This window comes from Triturus cristatus, chromosome 3_2 (assembly GCF_964204655.1).
Source record: "Triturus cristatus chromosome 3_2, aTriCri1.1, whole genome shotgun sequence".
Lineage (NCBI taxonomy): Eukaryota > Metazoa > Chordata > Amphibia > Caudata > Salamandridae > Triturus > Triturus cristatus.
In genome coordinates this window covers 511,968,387-511,989,652 of record NC_140584.1, presented here as the reverse complement: position 1 = coordinate 511,989,652, position 21,266 = coordinate 511,968,387, and the positions used below count along the sequence as shown (strand labels likewise).

The 21,266-nt window shown below is 44.1% G+C and overlaps 1 protein-coding gene and 1 pseudogene across 4 annotated transcripts in view; both read right to left on the bottom strand.

The window, feature by feature from the left end:
- MICAL2 (microtubule associated monooxygenase, calponin and LIM domain containing 2) overlaps window positions 1-21,266 on the bottom strand; it is an 812,711-nt gene that overhangs the window by 494,664 nt on the left and 296,781 nt on the right. For all 4 annotated transcript variants that reach the window (XM_085648193.1, XM_085648195.1, XM_085648194.1 and 1 more), the window contains exons 13-15: window positions 9,898-10,097; window positions 6,837-6,949; window positions 6,294-6,362 (exon numbers count right to left, since the gene is read on the bottom strand). In XM_085648193.1, coding sequence (XP_085504319.1) covers window positions 6,294-6,362; window positions 6,837-6,949; window positions 9,898-10,097 — 382 coding nt within the window. The remainder of the gene's footprint in view (window positions 1-6,293; window positions 6,363-6,836; window positions 6,950-9,897; window positions 10,098-21,266) is intronic.
- Window positions 13,262-13,533, bottom strand: LOC146857631 (signal recognition particle RNA; annotated as a pseudogene).

Sequence of the window (21,266 nt, the reverse complement as noted above, 5' to 3'; positions counted from 1 at the left end):
AACCGGAAGTGCAGCCTGGGAAGAAAGAGTGCTGGCGCTGGAGTGAAATGTGGGAATACAGCCTGCAATGGAGGGAAATCAATTCAAGATAGAAAACAGCATTTCTCGCGGTGGGAACTGAAACACTAAACTAATCATCCATGGAATTACGTTTGGCATATTTAGATCTTAAAGTCTGGCAACTGACAAGTTCCAGATTTAAGAAAATATTAAGATCACATCTCAGCTCCATCAGTCTAACATTAGTTTCTAATAAACTACTTAGTACAACACTATATACAATGTCACGGCGCGTTATAACGTATTTAATAGACCTAAGTTGAGGCAAAAGTGGTTTATCTCCTATAACGTACTGTTGGGTCCCAAAAGTATCTGGAGAGATAAATAGAAAAAGAGAAAAAATCTAAGGGTTCGGTCTTTAAAAAATAGCAATTTGGCTGAACTCGTTCTAGCATTTAAGATTGCCTGAAAATGTATCCAAGAACGTTTCACACCAAAAATGATCAGACAGTCCCCAAGCCTCGTTAGCACCGGCAGACGACGCAAAAACTGGAGCATTCGCTCACCATGCCATATTGGGAAGGATCGAGGACTGTTGCACACTTTTTCACGCGGTCTTGGAAATCTCAACGCAGTCCTCATATTTTCGAGGGCGCGCTGCTCAGCTCTCGCTCAGTTCTAAGACTTGAACCGAATGTACTGATGTCCTCAAAACACCATTTCAACAGCCAAACAGGAAGAAAAAGAAATGTGCACTTCATGTATTCAGCAAAATGTGTTGACTCATCACCCAAAAAAGGGCACAGAAAGGTAGAACACTGGACTATCCAGGAAACACTTGGGCATAATTAAGAAAGTGGAGGCTCAGACTGATAGCTTAAGTTTTCAGTCTCTAAAAATGAAGGTCTTGACATCCCTCCACTGCTTCCTACTGAAGCCAAGAATTAAACTGACAAATTCTATGAACTGTACACAAGACCTCCTGGTACAATGGCCCGGGATACTTACAAAACTTTGCACCGTAGTACACGGCGGCAAGCACTGTTCCATCACTGACTCAATATTAAATATTGAGATATGACTTAACACACACTGCAGCCCACACTCTTCCATCAGAAGAATATTGGATCCTTCTGAGCATCAGTGAGAATCTCGCTGCTCCTAGCCGTCTTTCAATAACCCTGCTGTGCACCTAGCGCCCTTAGAGACTGCAAGGCAACATTCTGTTGCTTCCCAAAAACTTGTCAAATAAATACAACCTTTGTTGTGCACTTGTGGCCACATCATCTTCCTGACAATTCCCCCCACCTTGGTTGGGGTTTCATTTTGCTCTGTGGGTTAAGTGGGCTGGGATAGGCTGTAAATTCAGCACACTTAAGCATTCCCTAATGGTAACTCACAAGCCACATCTTGGTAGAGCTTTGCAGATCTATCTCGATTTATGAAATTGAGGTTATATTGGGTGTTAGATACACCCCAAAGTATTTTCTCTGCCCCCCTCCCTGCCAGCAATCTGCTATTGGGACAAGTGCAATTGTTGCTGAATATCAGTCCAGTGGCTCCTCTTTGGGTCTGAGAGGAGCTGCAATGTGTTTGTTATCTATTATAACAACACCGTAAGGTTTGACCCTTATTTAGTGAACTGAGTGACGGAGGTATACATCCATGATTAAGGTGCTTTGGATGAATAACAACATATACACTCCCCTTTTCAGCTCCCATATCTGTAGGCACAGGTGGCTGAATGATCATGCTGTGGGTGGCAGGGGCGGCTCCTACACGTAAGCGGAGGAGCGTTGCCCACTGCTTTCGCGCAGTGCGAGAAACAGAAACATAAAATGGTATTTTAAATACCATTTTATGTTTCTGCTTCTCGCACTGCGAGAAAGCAGATAGGTATGCCTGGTTGGGGCGGGCGGGTGGGTGTTCCTGCTCCAGGTAGGGGAGGAGTGGCTTGCCCACTGTTATGGGCACTGAATGTTTGGTCGGCCAACCAAACCAGTCATGCACACTCTGCATTTTCTCTATGTAGGCTGCATGCAGGCTACATAGAGAAAATGGCCTCCCCATAGAAGCCTGCGGGGTCGGCGTCCTAGCCAATCACAATGCTGGCATTGCTTAGGGGAGGAGAGGGAGGCTGCCTGCTTCCTGCAAGGCGTTAGAGGAGACCAGACGACGCAGGACCAGAGGCAAAGGTGAGTTTACAATTTTTTTAAATTTTATTTATCGCCTCTCCCGCCCCTCCTCCCCCGCGAGTCATGTTGCCCGTGACTGGTTGGTGGTCGGTTTACAATTTCAGACTCGTCCATAAAGGCTGAAACAAATATAGCCAAGGCCTCTTTCAGAAAACCTGGGAGACAGCCTTCAGGGCATGTGCGCACCAGATGTTCTGGGAATTCTAGTGCTTATAGAAGCCCCTCGGAGACATGCAGGGGACAGCATTGTTGACTCCCACACACTAATCTTCAAGCACCAGCATACAATTTAATTGGTCAGATTATGTGGTCATGGAGAAATTTACATGCTAGCAAAGGGTAGTGTAATTGTAAATGTATGGTTTAATAGCAAGTATATGTTATGCCCATTTTTATAGGGATTTCTATCATTACCATGCACTGTAGCGCTATCTTAATTGGAGACCTTTTTGTATGGTTCCATCTTCAACTTTATAAAAGATATAGCCTATATTTCGGTCGAAGTAATTAAAAGAACTCCTCAAAATATCTGTACGTAAGGGAAACTGGGTTGAAAATCATTCCGATAACAAGTAAACCTTTCAGCACACCTTGATCTAATTGGTGAAATAATGGGTATTGAAGATTTCAACATTACCATGATTGACGTAAATGTTGAACTGTTCTCAAATTTGCATGCCATACAATAGCACAATCGATGAACCTTAAACAAAACATTTAATGTGATCATTCACCTGACCAGTTCCAAACTCTTCCAAGTCAATATGTTCGATATGACATAAAAGATCCCACCTCATCTTTGTTAATTCATGCATTTGCTTTCATTTTACTTAAAACAGCAAACGACAAACCCAGACAACAGTCATAATCCCCGTGCGATAAACTGATCAAAATGGTTATTAATATTTGCTCTCTTGCAATATCTATTTAAACGTATTGATCAATTCAACTGGTGGCAGATGGAAATATATGTGCAAAGAAAGTCATCATTCTTAACCAAGTCTTCATTCATCACATTTCTGTTTCTGTTAATGCCCCTCTCATTTTGTTTAGGAGTCAGTCTGTAATTACATATACAGAATGTAACATTTGTTGGAGGCCCTGTTACTGATATTTGAGAGGTGAACCTTCACAATCCTGTTATGGTATTGTGTTTAAACAACAGAATCTGAGGCTCACACAGAGCAGGTTTTCAAGTGTGCTGCTCATTTTGCCTGGCCCATAAACCGGTCCAAGTCGTTTTGTTTTAATGATATATAAAGTCGTTTCATACATTGCTGCACAGTGCCTTTTGGTCACCTCAGAACACTGATCTTATGCCAACAACTTAAAACTGTGAAGCAGCACTGAATAGCCTGTAGTCCAATTGAGAACAAGCATTTGCAATGCAATAGGTCTCGCATTCACGCGAATTTGAACTATTGGCATTGCAAATAACAATACCTTTTATTTTTGTTTTTGTTTTTAAAACATAACTAAAAGGCATTGTCATTTACAATGCAAATAGCTTAAACTCGTGTAAATGCGAGACCTATTGCATTGCAAACGCTTGTTTTATTTGGTATGCTTTTGCAAAAGTATAACAGAACAGTTTCGAAGGGGCTACTATTAGCCATTCGGTAACATCAAAGTGCTGACAGTTAGCTTGTTGCAAGGGGAAGTTATTGTGCAGACAGCCGATGAGTGACCATGACTGACATTCTTCAAAAGGACATGTGGCCTGCATCGACCTCAATTGAGTGGAAGTCTAAAGAGTTCCCTTTTCAGCAGTTTCCAAAACTTCTGGGGTTTTGTTTCGTTCTTAAGTTGGGGTTAACTGGCTCCAGATTCACGACCCTTTGCCCAGGCACAATCATGACATGTTAGAATACGTCATGTAGTGCTATATAGCATATTGGTGCAAAATAGCAAGAACCAATGAGATTTATGTAACCTGGACCATGGTGTATGTTATCTATATGGACTTCATATGCTATGTAAAGGATCGTACATTGAGCGAGCATATTACATTTACTTGCCATCAAGGATGTTCTCGTTTACTCTGCCCTTTAAACTGTGAACATGTTGTGTTTGTGACCGGCCGGTGTTGTTATGTTTGTGTACATAATAACAGTGCTTGCTGGCAGATAAGTAATGGCCCATCGGCCTCACTGTAACTTGTTGTTAAAACCTATATTGACAGGATACAGGAAGGGCGGTTGCGATGAAATGATGGCACCTGAAACAGACCTCCCTAGTTATGTTGATATAAATGTGGGTGGGGGTGCTGGAGCTCACCCTTCCCGCTGTCAGACTCCTGTTGGCACGTTAATTGTGTATTTTGACTGCCATGCGTTCTCTTAGAAGAAAGTGAAAGGACGGTAGCACGAACACAAAGGGGCCGCCAGCACTGCGCTCTCTCCTTATCGTGTTTATTCTTCATGCCTGAACGAAGCCTGCATGTGTTAACCTGCCATTCAGACGTTTGCTTGGACTCGACAGCCTCTGTAGGAAAGTAGCATCTGCATACCAGGCAAGCCTCGCACAACCTCCGTGACAGTGTACAATTAGATAATAGACCTTGGTCGAGTCCTGCAGTAGACGCACTGTGGTGACGTAAAAACAGCTTTTCACACGACCTCAGGTTTATGAAGACTATTTAAACAAGCAGGAAGTGGGATAAGGGAGGGGGTGGCAAATGGTGTGCACTTTCGCGGCCGCTTTGATGTTCTCAGTGGCCACGCGGCTCACTGAGAACATCAAAGCGGTCGCAAAATGATCACGCAGGCTGCCAAATGGTGCGCGCGCCCGGCGCACATGCACTGTAGTTGGCGGCCTGAAAGCACTAGTTTGCACTTTCAAATCCCCCGTTTACAAAAGCTCTTGCGAGAGCAGCGCTAAAGCGCTGGCTCAAGCGAGACCTAATAAGGGAGGGCGGGGCGGGGCGTACAAATACAATATTCTTCATTCACATCCCACCACCCCCATTTTAATGGATGTCAGTTGTCTGCGAGTGGAAACGATTCAGCTTAATGTTTGTGAGATTTTAGAGCCAATTGCTATATAATTAATATTCATTGTATTAAAATGCATCTCATGAATATCAATTTTGTAAGCTGTGAGAAACTACTCTCCCTGTAGTTTTGCTCCTTTGATTATATATATAACTATATAAACCAGCATCCTCTTCAATAAGGATGAAGATGGCATGTGGGGGCTCAGATAAGTTTTACTATCGTGCAAAGTCAAATGCGTTTCGGCTGTAAACAGCCATGTTCATGTATAAAAAACAAAGGAGCAAAACTACAGGAAGAGAGTTTCTCACAGCTTTCAAAATTCATATTCGTGAGATAAATTTCAATACAATTAATGCCCATTGTTTTAACTGTTTGGTTTCAAAACTGGTAATATGAGATTACTGAAAGTGAGCCTTTCAGTAACCCGTATGTGGTGACATCAGCACTTTACTGTAGACAAACTAATGCATAGCCGCACTCTCTAATATGAACATCTCACTGCACTCTTCAATACTAACCTGTCGCCACACTTTTCCTTACTAACATATTGCAGCACTCTCTCATACTAATGTATAGCAGCACTCTCGCATCTTAGAAACACAAACTTCAGCATTCGGTTCAGGGACCTTTGACGGGTTTTCCTGATAAGATGATGTCCTCTGGGACAGGAGCAGATACACTGTCTGCTCTGCAAAGGAAAGGGAAATAAGTGTGGAGTAGCAACAACTACTTCATTGGAAGCATGAGAAGCCAGCACTGGGAGGGATACACTTTACCCCTGCTCCACCTCGCAGGAAGATTCTCTGGAATTAGATACACGGTCAACATTCTTTGGAAAAAACTAGATGATAAATCGGCCTGAAGTGGAGCTTCATGTGAACTACAAACAAATTATACCATAATGCAAAAGTCCCTACCAGGAAACTTCAGTGAATACATAAAATGCTCTTTTAATCACGGCTCTGGGTAGATTTATTGCCTGTTAGCATGTTCAAAACACAAAATAGGAGGGAGAGAACCTGGGATTTACATAATGCAGTGCAATAATCCAAAATGAAGTGGTCACTGGACCAAGTGTTAAAATAACAGATTATGTACCAACCTCCTCATCCCCATCCGGGCCTTTCCTCCTTCTCTTGTTTGGCTCATTCTCTTCAGTTTTCCTCTCAATCTAGGGTACAACAACACAGGATATCCATCAGTTAGTGCTGAAATATGGCAACACAATCTGGACACAGAAAAAATCCACCATGGCAGATTAAATCAAATGGATCACACAAGCATCAATTTATTGATACACGAGAAAAAGTCTATTTAGAAAGCTGTGTACATTATACCTAAAAGTGTTAAAATAAAAAAAACATTTAAACATTTTGATGAAATTGACAGAAACAATGTGGAAGGTGATTTTTGGTGCCCGTCAACATGCTTTTGGTAAGCATGATCTCAAAGAACAAAATAGGCTCACTATAAAAACAAATAGGACCAAAGTGATCTTTAGTGAAACACTGTTGTTGTGCTTTAGGTTCCAAAGAAAAGGAAATTCATGACAATAATTTAAAAAAAAACAGTTTTGCAAATAGTGTGAGAATCTATCGCCTCATGCTCCCCTTTATCGAAAAAGTAGATAGAGCAAGGTACTTACTCTAGGGACACGTTTTCTAGGTAACGTTAAGTTTATATGATTGTTGTAAATTCCATTTGATGTTTTTAACGGATAATCTGCACCATTTTCTCCGTTACCTCTGCAAGCATTGTCTGTTCAGATAAGAAACAATACTTTTAATCTTCTGTACATGAAGCAAACGTATCATTCACAAACACATAACAGCAAAGAAAGCATGTTAATACTACATTTATAACAAACACATCAATCATGTGTCTGGCATCACATATTACTGAAACAAGTTGGTTCAAATGAATATTAAATACAGAGTTGCATGGACATACACTATGGCATAATGTGAATTCAGCTTTAGGTAAATTAATTTTCTGAAAATCCATAATAAAAATACATACATATATACAATCATACAGGGGCTTTGAGTCAGTTCTCTTCACCAATGAACTGGTCTGTTAAACTGCTATTCAAGATTTGTTGCCACATCACCTGGTGAGGGGCCATGGATTAGCCCCCTTCATCCGTTGGCTCTCTGGCAGTCTGAGAGGCAGCATTTTACTGATCACATGCTCACAGTCGACTGAGAAGCCTTTCAAGGCAAGACTTTGGTTGTGCCAATGCTGGTTTATCTATAAACTTTAAAGGGCTGTCAGTATTCTACTGTGATCACCACATGCTATGAGGATACACAGCAAAAGGCTGCTCATCCCATTCCCTTCAAGTACTTAAACAAAAAAAAATCTTCCTTTCAATAGCAGTGCACATTCGAATACTTTCCCACACGTCCTCGGCTCCTCCTTTCCAACAACTCGGTTTCTCCCTGCCTGCTGCCCTCTCCTTTCTATAAAACCTGCAGTCCGTGCTTTAAGATCTTGGCAACATTCCCTCAGTTGCTGCATTCAACAATCAAGTGCAGAATTGATAGCGGAGAATTACCCACTTCTTTTTGTATTAATCTATGAACTAAAAGTAATGATAATGCACAGTAGCTTGCAAAGCCACATTTTGGGGGAAAATGTAAAATATGTATGCATAAAAGGCAACCTAAGAACTACCATAGCAGTGCTATGCTGCAGCACCATGATAAAATCACAGATAAATGGTGTGTTATAAGCTGGTTTTCTGGTCCCAGTGTTAATTCCTCATTCTAAGACCTATAGGCAGTGCTGGTAGCTGCTACTCTGGCCCAGCCAGTAATTCCTCATCCTAAATTCTCTAGGCAGTGCTGCAGCTGTGTCTCTGGTCACAATAGTAATTCCTTAGTCTTAGTTCTCTAAGCAGCGCTGCTAGCTGCTTCTACGGTCCCAATGGTAATTTACTCTTACTCTGGTCCAGTCGGTAATTCCTCATTCAAAGTCTTCCAGGCAGTGCTGCTAGCTGCTACTCTAGTCCCATTGGTATTTCCTCATTCTAAGTCTTCCAGGCAGTGCTGCTAGTTGCTTCTCTGGTATCAGTGGTAATTTCTCATTCTAAGCCCTCTAGGCAGGGCTGCAGCTGCGTCTCCCTTCCCAGTGGTAAACCCTCATTCTTGGTCCTCTAGACAGTACTGCTAGCTGCTACTTTGGCCCTGTTCATAATCTCTCATTCTAAGCCCTCTAGGCCGTGCTGCAGCTGTGTCTCTGGTCACAGTGGAAATTCCTCAGTCTTAGTCCTCCAGGCAATGCTGCTAGCTGCTTCTTTGGTCCCAGTGGTAATTTCTCATTCTGCGTACAGTAGACAGTCCTGCTAGCTGCTACTCTGGCCCAGTCGGTAAATCCTCATTCTAAGTGGAGGTGTAACCATGTACTCTATATATGGATAAATAAATAAATAAGTCCTCTAGACAGTGCTGTTAGCTGCTTCTCTGGTCTGAGTGGTAATTCCTCATTCTACGTCCTCTAGGCAGTGCTGCAGCTGTGTCTCTCTTCCCAGTGGTAATTCCTCATTTGTAGTCCTCTAACAAGCCCTTCAGCTGTCTCTCTCTTTCCAGTGGTAATACCTCATTCTACGTCCCACAGAGAGTGCTGCTAGCTACTACTCTGGCCTCATTGGTGATTCCTCATTCTAAATCCTCTAGACAGTGCTGCAGCGTCTTCTCTGGTCACGCCGGTAATTCCCACATTTTAAGTCCTCTAGGCAGTGCTGCAGCTGTGTCTCTGTTCCCACTGGTAATTCCTCATTCTAATTCCTCAGCGCAGTGCTGCTAGTGGCTTCTCTAGTCCCAGTGGCAATTCCTTATTCCCAGTCGTCAAGACTCCTCTAGTAAAAAAATATAATTTACAACGCCAATAGCTCTAACGTTCACAAATGTGAGACCCATTACATTGCAAATGCATGCTTCATTCTGTCATATCTTTACCGTGGGTCTCAATGCCCCTCTATCCTGGTGATCAGACAAACGTTCTTTAATTTATTTCTCCTGCCTCACCCCAGTTTTTTTAAGTCAAAGAATCAATTCGATACATTTTGTTTTTCAACCTCAGTGAGTCTTTCTTTAATGGTATTTACTGAATACTGGTTTGTTCTTAAGGACCATTGTCTACTAAACTGCTTGACAAACTGCAAGTCCACAAGCATGACAGCTTCTTATCCATGGGTGCAGCAATACAAAAAAGGTACCCATGACCCTTACCTATGGCACCTATATTACCTACGTATGCCATTCAGCATAAACACTTTTTGATGCATGACACTGCCACGTAATAGACTGCTAACAGCGTGCCAAGCACTTCAGCGCCTCGTCAAGGGTAAGACGCGCTATATAAATAAAAGTACGAGACAACACAATACTAAACGCCGAATATTTCCTTTGTTCGTATCCAAATTGTTCTTTGTTGGTATTTTTGCAGGCACTTCCATGGTTTCCACTCATTAGATGTTCTCTACATTAGATATCTAATAAAAATAATAATCTTGGACCTAAATCAAGCACTTTTCTTCTAAATAAACAGGGCGGAAAGACGATGAGAGCCAGACACTTCGAAGACGCCCTGGGTGTTTAGAGCTACGAGAAATTAAATTTGGACCGACTTCAGGAACAGCTTAGCCAACCATGACGAGATGTGATACAATATCTTTCACAAGAGAACGACAAAAGGCCACCTACCAACCACTCGCAGGGGTGTCCCTCTGAAGAGCTCGTAGAACTTGGACAAGTACATGACCATGCTGAGCTTATCAGGTCCACCGGTGGACGCCATTTCCTTGCCCGTGGTGATTGGCGGAATCCCAAACTCTTTCTCGGCGATGTCGAACGCCAGCTGGTTGTTCCGGATGGCGTCTTCTTCATTCAAAGAGTCAAAGTCTCTGAAGAACAAAGCACTAGGGTCACTGAGCTAGTTGCCATCAGTCTGGCTACTTGAGTACTGTACATACAAGATTATTACAAAGTCAAGGAAGCTCTTTTGTGAGCTATTTCCAAACCCTATGAATTACTGTAGTGAAGGAAAGTGGAAGAAAGAGAGAGAGCGAGAGAGAGAGCGAGAGAGAGCGAGAGAGAGAGAGCGAGAGAGAGAGAGCGAGAGAGAGCGAGAGAGAGAGAGAGAGAGAGATGGAGTGAGAGAGAGAGAGATAGAGTGAGAGAGAGAGAGAGAAAATCCACTTAAGCATCATGTTGTACAGGTACTTATATAGACTTCAATGGGCAATTTGCAAAACCCTTTTCAGGCATACAACTATATTTGTGGCTGAAAATGTAGTGGCGGCTGGTTGATTCGGAACGGATGTTGCGGAAAGGTGAAACCTGAATGTATTGTGCAAGTTGCCAAAGGGAGTACGACCAGAAGGAGAGGAGTAGAAGAAAATTTTGAAAAAAAGGAGTACTTAAATGGGATCATTTTACAGCACAAATTAATTGAAAACTTATCTCTAATACACTTTAATTACATTTCTGTTGTAAAAAGGCAAAAGTAAAAGGCACCCATGATTTTTGCAGAATACGTTTTCTCTGTTAGGCATACTGACATTCATTACACTGCAAGACTGATGCCAGCATGCTAAACAAAGAAAACATTCTTGAAACACACCGGTAGCAAGATGTGTGCTGTACAGTAGGTGTAACAAGCTGTGAATGATGGACTTGGTGTTAGATAGCGACAATACCATCAAGGTCTACCTCTGGTGGCAGGTCTGTCGATCTGGCCGGAATCCTTCTGTCCTTGATGTGTGGTATGGACTGGATCTCTCCCAGAATGAAAAGCCTGGCGGACTCATGAAGGGGCTACGTGGGGAAGGATGGCGAGGGAACCCTGGGACACCTATCAGCATGTCACCCGGTCTAGATTCCACAGGCCTTGCAGTGTGTGGTGGTGCCTGCAGTGGCCTGAGAGTGTGGCACTGACGGGCACCTTGGGCAGAGTGCAGTAAGGGAAAGGATAGGAGTTTTCTTTTTCCATCCTGGAACCCGGCGTGAGGCCTAAAAGAGAACAAGCAGGGTCATGCCAACCTGCAGCAGCTCTCCAGCAGTACTGGCCATGCTCACCCTGATTAGTCCAGTTGGGGCTGGCCAGCCCTGAAGTAATGTCATCCTGCCCTGTGTGGGCCGGTAAGAGAGTCCTCACTCAGGCGGTAGTGTAAGGCGGCAGGAACATGGCATGCAACACTCGTGGTGACCCCGCTACTAGTGAGTCAAATCCAGCTGGGACCACGTCTGAGAGGCAGGATCATTGTTGGTGATGGACTATCCTCCTGCAGTGGGGGTCTGAGCTTCTACTGCTGCAGCACTGAGCTCTGGTGATGTCTGAGGTGGTAAGACTGATCCCGATGGAAGGCATGGAATGGTAGAGAAACCTTTGTTGGGATGCAAGCTTTTGCAGCGGGGTTGTCCCTTTTCCTTCTGAGTGCTCCATTCGTTCTGTTGCTCTTCAGCCTCTAAGAAGCACAAGGACCACAAGCCCGAGAAGAAAACAAAGGACCCAGATCAGAAGCGATGACTTGCAAACTAACAAAGATAACTCTCTCTCGAAGCAAAACAAAACATGGGCACTCTTCTTTCTGGGGCTTGCAGCAAGTTAAACCGGAAGTTCAGAATTAAGACAGAGCTGCCGCTGGGCAGAAACAAACCAGCAGTGTATGGTGGTTGGAGGTCAGAAGAAGCGCCCATATTAAGGTTGCCACCAACCTCTCATTGCTCCCATCAGCCTGCCCTGCCCCTCCCACTTCTCCCTTTGGCATGAATGGCGCGCTGCTGACCTCGCCCTGGGCCATAGCAGCAGACGCCCGATGCAAACGTATGCAGGAGTGCTAAAAGAGACCACAGACTCCACTTTGACGTCAATGCGTTGGATTGTACCTCTAGGACGATCAAAATCTCACATGCACAGTGACGTCCCCACCTCCTACAAAACACAGGCAGCAACCGACACATCCCCGAGCACACCCCGCCCTTTGTATTGAGCTTCTTGGTGTGTTCTTTCTGCTTCTCTTGCCTCTTCACCCCTAATGGTAGGGCAACGCCTCTCACACCTGCAAACATGGCTTCATTCACTCATTCCTGGCAACCACAAAAAGGTATTCAGCAGGCATAAGGGTTTTTACCCGTGTACTTGGGGTGAGAGTGTGCAGATCAAGGCATGGGCGCTAGTGAATACCCACAAACCTGTGAGTTCTGGCCCTTCACAAACTTGTCCCTGACTCTTTCCCACCCTAGAAAAGGACAGAGTTTCGCTTCAGCAAAGGACTGGAGTAAATCCTCTCCCTGGCTGCGAAGAGGAATGGAGCACTCCACACTTCGTTGAAGTCTAAGAAAAGGCACGTCTCCACAGAAAAAATGTTTTCCCTCTGGAGAAATAAAAACTACAAAAGAATGTACACCAGCATAGCTAGTCCTTTCCCCCAGCAGGGCTGTACTGGTCACATAGCTCTCTGCATTGGAGAAATAAAAGCATGGCCGCCTCTATTGTACGACTGGAAGCCTGCCAGCGGTGCAGCTTTCCATCCATGATACTGAACATTTCTCAACTGCAAAAAGTAGTGAATCTGTACGTGTTTGCAGGAGTGCAGGCCTACTTTTCTTTCTGTTACTTGGGCGCTAGATGCACGTGTTTTACAGAAAGCCTGTGTTTGTTCATTAATCGTACCACTTTGCAAGGCACCTCTATATTGCAACAGCTGTCCTGAATCACCTCTCACAACAGAGCAGACTCCATTAAATGACTGAGGCAATAGGGAGAGGCCTGATTTTCTCTTATGTTTACCTTGCACTTCGTATATCAAAGGCTTCTGCGCTGATCATACAATGGGCCAGCTTGGAACAATAAACCTCTTCCTTTTTAAACTCCCAACCCAACATACAAAAGCACAGCTCAGCAGTTTCTCACCCTTTGTTGTCCCACGGCTCTCTTGCAAATACACATCAGGAGGTTATACAATCACACAAGTGGCAGGGGAGCTCAGTAAAGCAACAACGCACAGGAGCGCCGCAGGTGTGAGCGTAAAAACAGGGCACAGAAATGCTCAGTCAGAATTCTTTGGAATAACTTTTTATTAACAACCAAGGTTGGAGGGGAAGTACCAAGGGCAAGCAAGCTTTCACCTGATCTGTTTCCAACCTGGATCTGTGCACCTCTCATTACACAACCTGGCGTTCTAGCGCTCCCGACAGAACTCCATATTAATGTCCAACCTGGCATGGACACCTGATGAACTCAGCGGAGTGCAGTCCAGAACTCCTGAGCTCAAGCCATCCACCAGCAACAGCCTCCCAAGTAGCTGGGACAAAAGGCACACACCAACCACGCCCGGCATGCACGAAGGGTGCGTCTTTGTCCCAGCAGCTGTTTCCAGAGGGAGGCCAACCCATAAAAGTGTGGTTTAGAGGTGGTTCTTGGGTGCAGTATCTACCTTTCTGCTTCAGCTTGCTTTGCATCCTCTAGGTTCACCACTACTATGGCAATACTAAATCACAGTTGGATGTCAATCTCTGTTTACACAATCTATGGAAAGCACTATATAAACACATATTACCAAGACAAAGTCTTTAATTTGCAAAAAGTATCATTTTATAAAGAGCAAAGGTCATCGTGCCGGTGAAATGCCGTTCGATGACACTTCCAGTTATAGAATCAGGAATCAAAACCTGTGTGATGTCATGCTTGCTACCCGTTTGATGCCCCCCTCCTACTCAACAGTTGTCCCACAACTGACATCACAACTCAAAATGAAAATAACTTAAAAGGTTGGCAGACTTTGATTGTGAACTCTTTGTTGATGAAAGTCGATTGCAAAAACCCAAATCGACAAAACGACACACCCAACTCTTCATCATATGAACCTCACTCGGTCTTGGGTGTTGGCCAACACGAGGCAGGGATAGCAGAAGGGAATTCAATTTCTGTCATGGAAAAGTATTTCTCCTTAAACGGTCTACCTCACTTTTATTAAATGTACAAAACAGTCAAATTAAATAGGTTTAAACCTTGTACTTGTGTCAATGAAGTGTATAACCTAATATTTAATGAACAGACGTTGTTCTGTTTACTTGAAGGATTGCGGGCTGATCCCTTTTATCCACGCTGATTCAAGGATTGTGGCCTTGACGGAGACATAATAATGAAGATAGAAACGCTCACTTAAGATGTTCATTTGTCTGTGGAAATATATCAGCCTCCACCATGCTCTAAAATTACCATAGGCACTGTAGACTATACAAAATGTTAATAGGGCATGCACCCTCGGTTATGGATTTCATTAAAAATGCCCAAGAATATGAAGTTAAAAATATTGAATATATATCGCTGTAATATGCCCATGTAACCCCTGAAATGTAGACAGCACAGTGATCTAAAGTTTGGAGTGTCCACAATTAACAGTAAAAGTCACTAAAATGCCAGGCCTTGCTCAGATCTACCAAGGCTTTGCCGATTGTAGGGTATGAAAAGAGCAGTTAGCTAAGGTCTTGTGTGCCACCAGAAGTGGCACACAGCGATCTCCAGAAGAAGCCAATAGTGTCCTAGATCAACTAAGGGGAGGGACGCAAAACATCAATTTGCTGAGAATGGCAAATACACTTGCTCTGGCCAAATCAAACCACAAACTGAGATAAGAAAGACTCACAAAAGAGTCATCTGCCGGTTTCCTGTGTGTCTCAAATAAACTCGAGGAAAAAGGAACTCACTCCTGCAGCAATGTATTTACAAACAGCTTTGTCTGATTTAAGTTTCCGACAAAACAATTTGAAAACGTAATCGCAATATAAAAGAAATTAAGCTCACGTGCCAGTGAAAAAAAGGTGTACAAATTTAGAAAGTAATCAAATTTTGATCCGAGAGCACAATTTGCATTTTTAGTGAATGGTGAACTAAACACATGCATCTTATATCTTATCGATCTGTAAATCATGAAGACGTGTGAAGATGGAGCACTTCACAGCTAGTGACATACAAGACACACGTTCTATCATGGGGTAAAAAGCTCCTGCTCTAGGGTGACTTGAAATGGCAAAGTGGCAACTCACCAAAATCGGGAGACGCAGGAGAGTCACGGCACCAGGTCAATGCTCCATCCTGCATTATTGGGGCCTCTAAGTGAGACAGCATGAGCGCTTATAAAGAGGGGACGAGGAGGAAACAAAAGGTAATCACACATTCATTCATGGAAACTGAGGATGTGTCAGCCCCACCTCTAGTTAATAATCTTTTGAATATCCTCCCCAGCCTTTTATTTCAGTAAGTCCACTGGTTTGTACCCAAGTCTCAAGTATTTGTTTCTGTTATAAAGTGATGTGTCTTCAAGGCCCTGACATTTTTCACCAAACTCGTTAGCGTTTTCTATACGGAGGCTGTGTGAAATGTTAGGGAAATGAGTTTTAGTGTGTTGCTACTGGCCCACTACATCTTAAGCCCTGCCCTCTAATTTTCCTTTCTTCAGTTTTCTTTGCCCAAGTTGGGGAGACTATTTGAGTTTGGGGAGTCCATTTGCGTCCTTTGGTTCTCACCCCATGCCCCACTGTAACTGGTCCACGATGATGTGAACCCTTGATTGGTGCTTCTCAGGGCTAGAGAAGGATGCAAGCATCTCTGCTGGTGAGATCTGCAGGAGAGACCATCCTCTAGGATCAACCTGGAATGGACCATGCCAGAGTTCAACTGATGCAAAAAGAACAAATGATGAACGGAATCCTGAACAATGTTAAACTGAGGCCCCTCAAAACACAGTATTAGAAGGTTTAATGTCCACTTTTGAGACCAAACATAGCAGAAAATAAGGACAAGGACACCACTTTGAATCAGACTTCAATGGCTGTGGTAAAGACACAAAACTGGGATAGAATCCTATTGATGCAACCGCACCTCGAGTTGTCTAGGTCTGATCTATTTTGTTATAGGGGCATTCCTTGGGGACGTTTTAAGTGCATGTATGATGGAGGCAACTCAAGTTGTACATGACTCAACTTTCCAAACAGCGGCGTTCCCCCAAAATTTATCTGAGGTGAATCTTACTGAAGTAATCTGCAGGTAACCTGCCAGAGAACTGATCACACTGGATTACATCATGGCTCTGCCTCAGACCTTGTAATGTGGTCCAGACAAACAACTGTTTCGAAATTCAAGAAGAAAATGAATCCAAAACTAGTAAGCTTGGCAAATAAAGATACAGTACATGGGCTCTCATTAAAAGTGGCAAAACATTAAGCTGGGAAACTGCATAACAATGACGAATTGTGGCAAAAATGCCCTCTTTCTTGGGGGCCTCTCAGGTTGCATCTCTAAATATCACAATATTCCCGTAAATCAAAATGACCAATGCTGCTGGGGCCATATTATGCATTGTCATTGTTTGCGCCGGACGCCCCTTCTAAAAGGTGAGCTCAACACAAAAACACAATGACAATGTGCCCTATTACGATGTATGTGCTGCCCCCAGGGCAACTGCGAACTAGCGCTGCCCCCAGGGTTGCCCATTCAGGTGAAAACACAGAGCGGCTGCTGGCAGTCGCTCCGTGTTTTCACAGAGCAGGTGGCAACTCGCCTGCACTTTTAAAGGGCATTAGAGATCCCGTTGCCGGCGGTTCCCCTTATTGACTGCACCTGCTGGCAAGGGAATGTCTGGGGGGGTCCATGGGACCACTTTCTCCCCTCCAGTAGGCTGCTCCCAGGGAGCGCACTCACAGTGAGGCACACTATGAGTGCGCTCCCTGACAGCTGCTTTGCCTCTGTGCCCACGTCTGTAATATAGCGCGGGCGCAGAGGCAAAGGAATTCCCTAATTTCCATAGGGCACGGCCCTATGCAAATGAGGGAACACCCCCTGAAGGTCGAGCTGGGCTTTAAGTGCGCCAACGCTATCAGTATTACTGAAGGAGGCACACAAGTGTCTGTGCTCCCTTCTGTAATACCAAAGTGCCCCGAAGGCATGCAAAGCGGGCACAAATGCCCATTGCGCCCTCGGGCACTTATTGTAATACTGCCCCTGGATGTAAATAATTCCAGGTGTAGGATTATCACATCGCTGTTAGTGTCACCCATAGTGAGCGTATTAGAATACGCTCGGAAACAATTTGTGCTGAGAATTATTAACCCACCATTGGTTTTCTGACTTGGTCAAACTATGAACTGGTCCTTAACAGTAGCTTGTGATGCTTGGTTCTTTGTAAGAAGAAAGGATGCCTAAGAGAATAAGTTCCTCTAAAACTACTCAGAGATTGCATGCACTCACCAACCATTTCTCGATCTTACACACACGGTGTGTTCTCCACTGCAATTCTTAGCTCTACTTTGCTCATAAATCGCCTCCAGAGATTAGATACATTTTATAGCGGGCTTCGCCGTAGAAAACTTCTGCAGAGTAGCCAATCACTACAACTGAATATCCAGTTGAAATCCTTACTGCTTGTTTTCCACCAAAAGAAACGTCCTCTCTGAAGACTCGTGTGAGCGTGAAGTCTGGGTACTGTTCCGACAGCTCGCCATAAAAGTTTATCTCATTATACATTTGATCAATAGTATTTAGGTTGGTTCATTTTAATACAACCTAGGGCCGTATTACATAAAGTGCCGCGGGGGCGCAACTGGTGTTTGAGCCAGCTTAGTGTGCCTCTGGGGCACTTTGGTATTACCGAAGGGGTCGCAGACGCTTGTGCGAACCCTTCTGTAATACTGATAGCGCTGGCGCACGTAAAGCGCCAGCGCTATCATCAGGGAGCGTGCCCCATGCAAATGAGAGAATCCCTTTGCCTCTGCACCCACGCCGTAATACTGACGAGGGCCCAGAGGCAAAGAAGCAGTCAGGAGGCGCACGGACAGTGTGCCACCTAAACGCTAGCGCATTGGCAGTGCGCCCCCTGAGAGTAGCCCTCTGGAGCGGGGAAGAGGGTCCTATGGACCCCCAGACATCCCCTTGAGGCGGGTGCAGTCACTGACTGCACCCGCCTGCAAGGGGATCTCTAATTCCCTTTAAACGTGCAGGCAGGTTGCCGCCTGCACTGTGAACACACGCAGCAGCTTTAAATCGCTGTTTTTCACCTGAATGGGCTGCCCCCAGGGCAGCGAGAGTTCGCAGTAGCCCCCAAAGCAGCGCATTGATTATAATAAGGTGCCTTTTAATTGTTTGCGCTGGGCGCACCTTTTAAAAGGTGCGCCCGGCGCAAACAATAAAAGTGCGCCTTTTGTGTAATGCGGCCTCTAGTGTACGTTTGCTTTCAAAGGTGCTGGCTGTAGAACTCTTTTCATTTTGGCTGGCCTGGTTTTCAGTCTTTTCTCTTGAAGCCTGACTTTTGTGAATCTGTAGCTTGGGACCAGTCAGAAAACAGTTTCCCCTTTTTCTAGAGACGATGAAACAGTCACAATAGGAGTTCATTTCTTCCTCTCTTATCACGTGTGGGTATCAAGCAAAACAGGGGAAAGGGCACTGTCCCAGAGGGCAATTAGAGAGAGGCGTGTCCCACGTCTTTCACCAATGAGGATTATGCTGCACTGAACAGCCTATTTGGGATCCATAATGTCATTTGGACAGCACTCTGGGGGGAGGAGGAAGGTGGCATGCTTCTGTAAGGCACTGGTACATTTGAAACCTGTTGAAACACCAGACAGAGCCTCTTGCCAAGAGGGATTGGAAGATTTCAGTTTATATTTCAACACTAAAGCCTTTTAACGCACTATCTTCTTTCCTGGTCCATTTAAATAATTACTATAAAACATGGTGAGTTGTCCTTTAATGCACTCATGGCAATTGTTTGCGAGAAAGTGTGCTGCATACATACTATTGCACTGAGAAGGAGTAATGACAACACAGTAAGGCGTGACACTAGCATATGTCACAGAATTGCAATGAAGTGTTTGTGGCCTGCAATGTTAAGTGCTTTCTTCAGAGCTCTGTTTTCATTGGCCGGCAGCCTCAGGGCGTGGACCCTTCCACATGCAGACTCTTTCTGTTGCTTAGCCGTATCAAGGGGAATGAGGCTGTAGTGACGTAAAGCAGCTACTAAAGCAAAAGTCGAAAGTGGCAGCAGCCTGGAACCAGAGGCTCACCGCTGGCGTCACTTAGGCTGGTGACACTTAAACACCCCTTCGAAGACAGCAGCGACTGCATGGATTGAGAGGATGGTGTGCAAGAACCCTCATCAGTCCACTCTGAGTGCCCACCCTGACTCCGGAAGAGTATTGGATTAGCGGAACTATGGCCACAATGTCAGCAAAGACGATAGTCCCCGGTACCAATGGTAGGGTAGCCATACTACGGGTGCTGTGACACGGCAGTTGGTGTAATGATAGCCACCTCCTTGCTCAAGGTGTAGGCACCGTCTGTTGCCCTGGTGACCTTTTCTCCATACTCTATTCCACCCACCGACTAAGCATAGCAGTAGGGACCACTGAAAGTTGCGCGTGCAATGTACGCACTCTTTTTCTCCCCCTTAGGGTGGCAGCTAACGTTCACCCCTTCTGTACGCATGCTTGGCTGTTTTTAATCCTTGATTCTCACTGGAGCAGTCTCAGGAGAATTCGGGTATAACCCTAAGCCTGGATCGCTAGTAGACATTCTGAAGAAAGCTTTTATGCCCTAATAGTTGGCGTCTAGCCCTGTGACCAGTTATTGGTAAGCGGGTAACAATTCTAAAACCCTCCTGACCAGACAGGACAAGACCTCGATTTTTTGCTGTACGTGGTGAAAATTCCCAATTACGCCCCATCACACACACACAAAATCAAATTCAATGCCTATTTTAAATCTCATGCAACTCTTTCACACTTCAAGAAATAACAGAGCTAGGAACTCATTGAAGACAAAAGGCAAGCAGGCACTTTTCTCTCTTAGTGAATAAGTTAAAAAAAAATTGTGTTGTGTGTTACATGTGTTAGACAACACTTGCATTTTTGAAAAAATACATCAAGTACATTTTATTTACTCAAACAGCAGCTGCATGGTGAAAATTTTTACACTCTCTTTGAGAGACACAGAAAGAGTGAAGCTCGGATCAAATGGCTTCCTTGGATGAAAGGGTAGGTCACCTTGAACAAATGTAAAGGTGTGCCATGTTACAGGATCAACTCTGAAACCAGATTACCTCATCAACACAAACACTGACACAAAGCAGTAATACCTGGGAACCTTTGTTAGGATGGGGACTTGGCACACATGAGAAGCAACACAGAAATCCAGTCACGCATATCAGAGACTATATATTTTCCGGCTACCCTGGCTATCAAATTCGAATCGATTTTATTTCCATTTTCAATGTATCATTTTAAAATGTACCAAGTCTCGGCCACCAAACTACGTGTCTGATTTTTGTATTTACTTGCACTGGAGATTCCGCCTCATGATAATCTTTATGTAATGTCTTCTTTTTGATGTCTAATATTTTTAAAGATATATATGCACTGAGACTTACGTTAAAACACTTTATAAATTCAAATAAATAAGTAGAAAATATTTACAGGATAGGTGGAAATGGCGACTTTATGGGAGACGGTAATGTTTTCAGGCACAGGTAGGGATTTTCACTTTGATTTGTGTGCCACATCCAATTCAGAAAATGCAGCAATAAATGAGGAGCTGTCCCTTCCTCATCACTTACGGACAGAAGATTTGTACTTTGTCCCGTACAATATAAACCACAGCCCAGTATGAAACCTTACTCACACTAAGCAGGCCTGTGGTCGAACAACGAATACATTCATAACCCCTGTAGGAGGCTGGCTCTGTATATAGTGCACCAAAAAGAAGTGCACAGTGCAGCGAGCCCAGTGGATCCCAAGTGGTTTACAAAGGCTAAAGTAGAAAATACTAATGCTCTCTTTTGTGGCAGTGTGGGCGAGCAGTTAGGCTTATCAGAGGGTAGTGCTAAGCATTTGTTGTACTCACAGATGCAAAAAATGAGACACACACTCAAAGAATAAATCTGACACCAATTATAAATTGAAATGTAACACAATATTGCTTATGGATCTATGTTTGTCACTGCGCCACTTTTTGTTATTGAAAAAAAGCAAATTAGAATCATATTTATCTGGAAAAATATTTTGCTGTTGAATGCAAATTT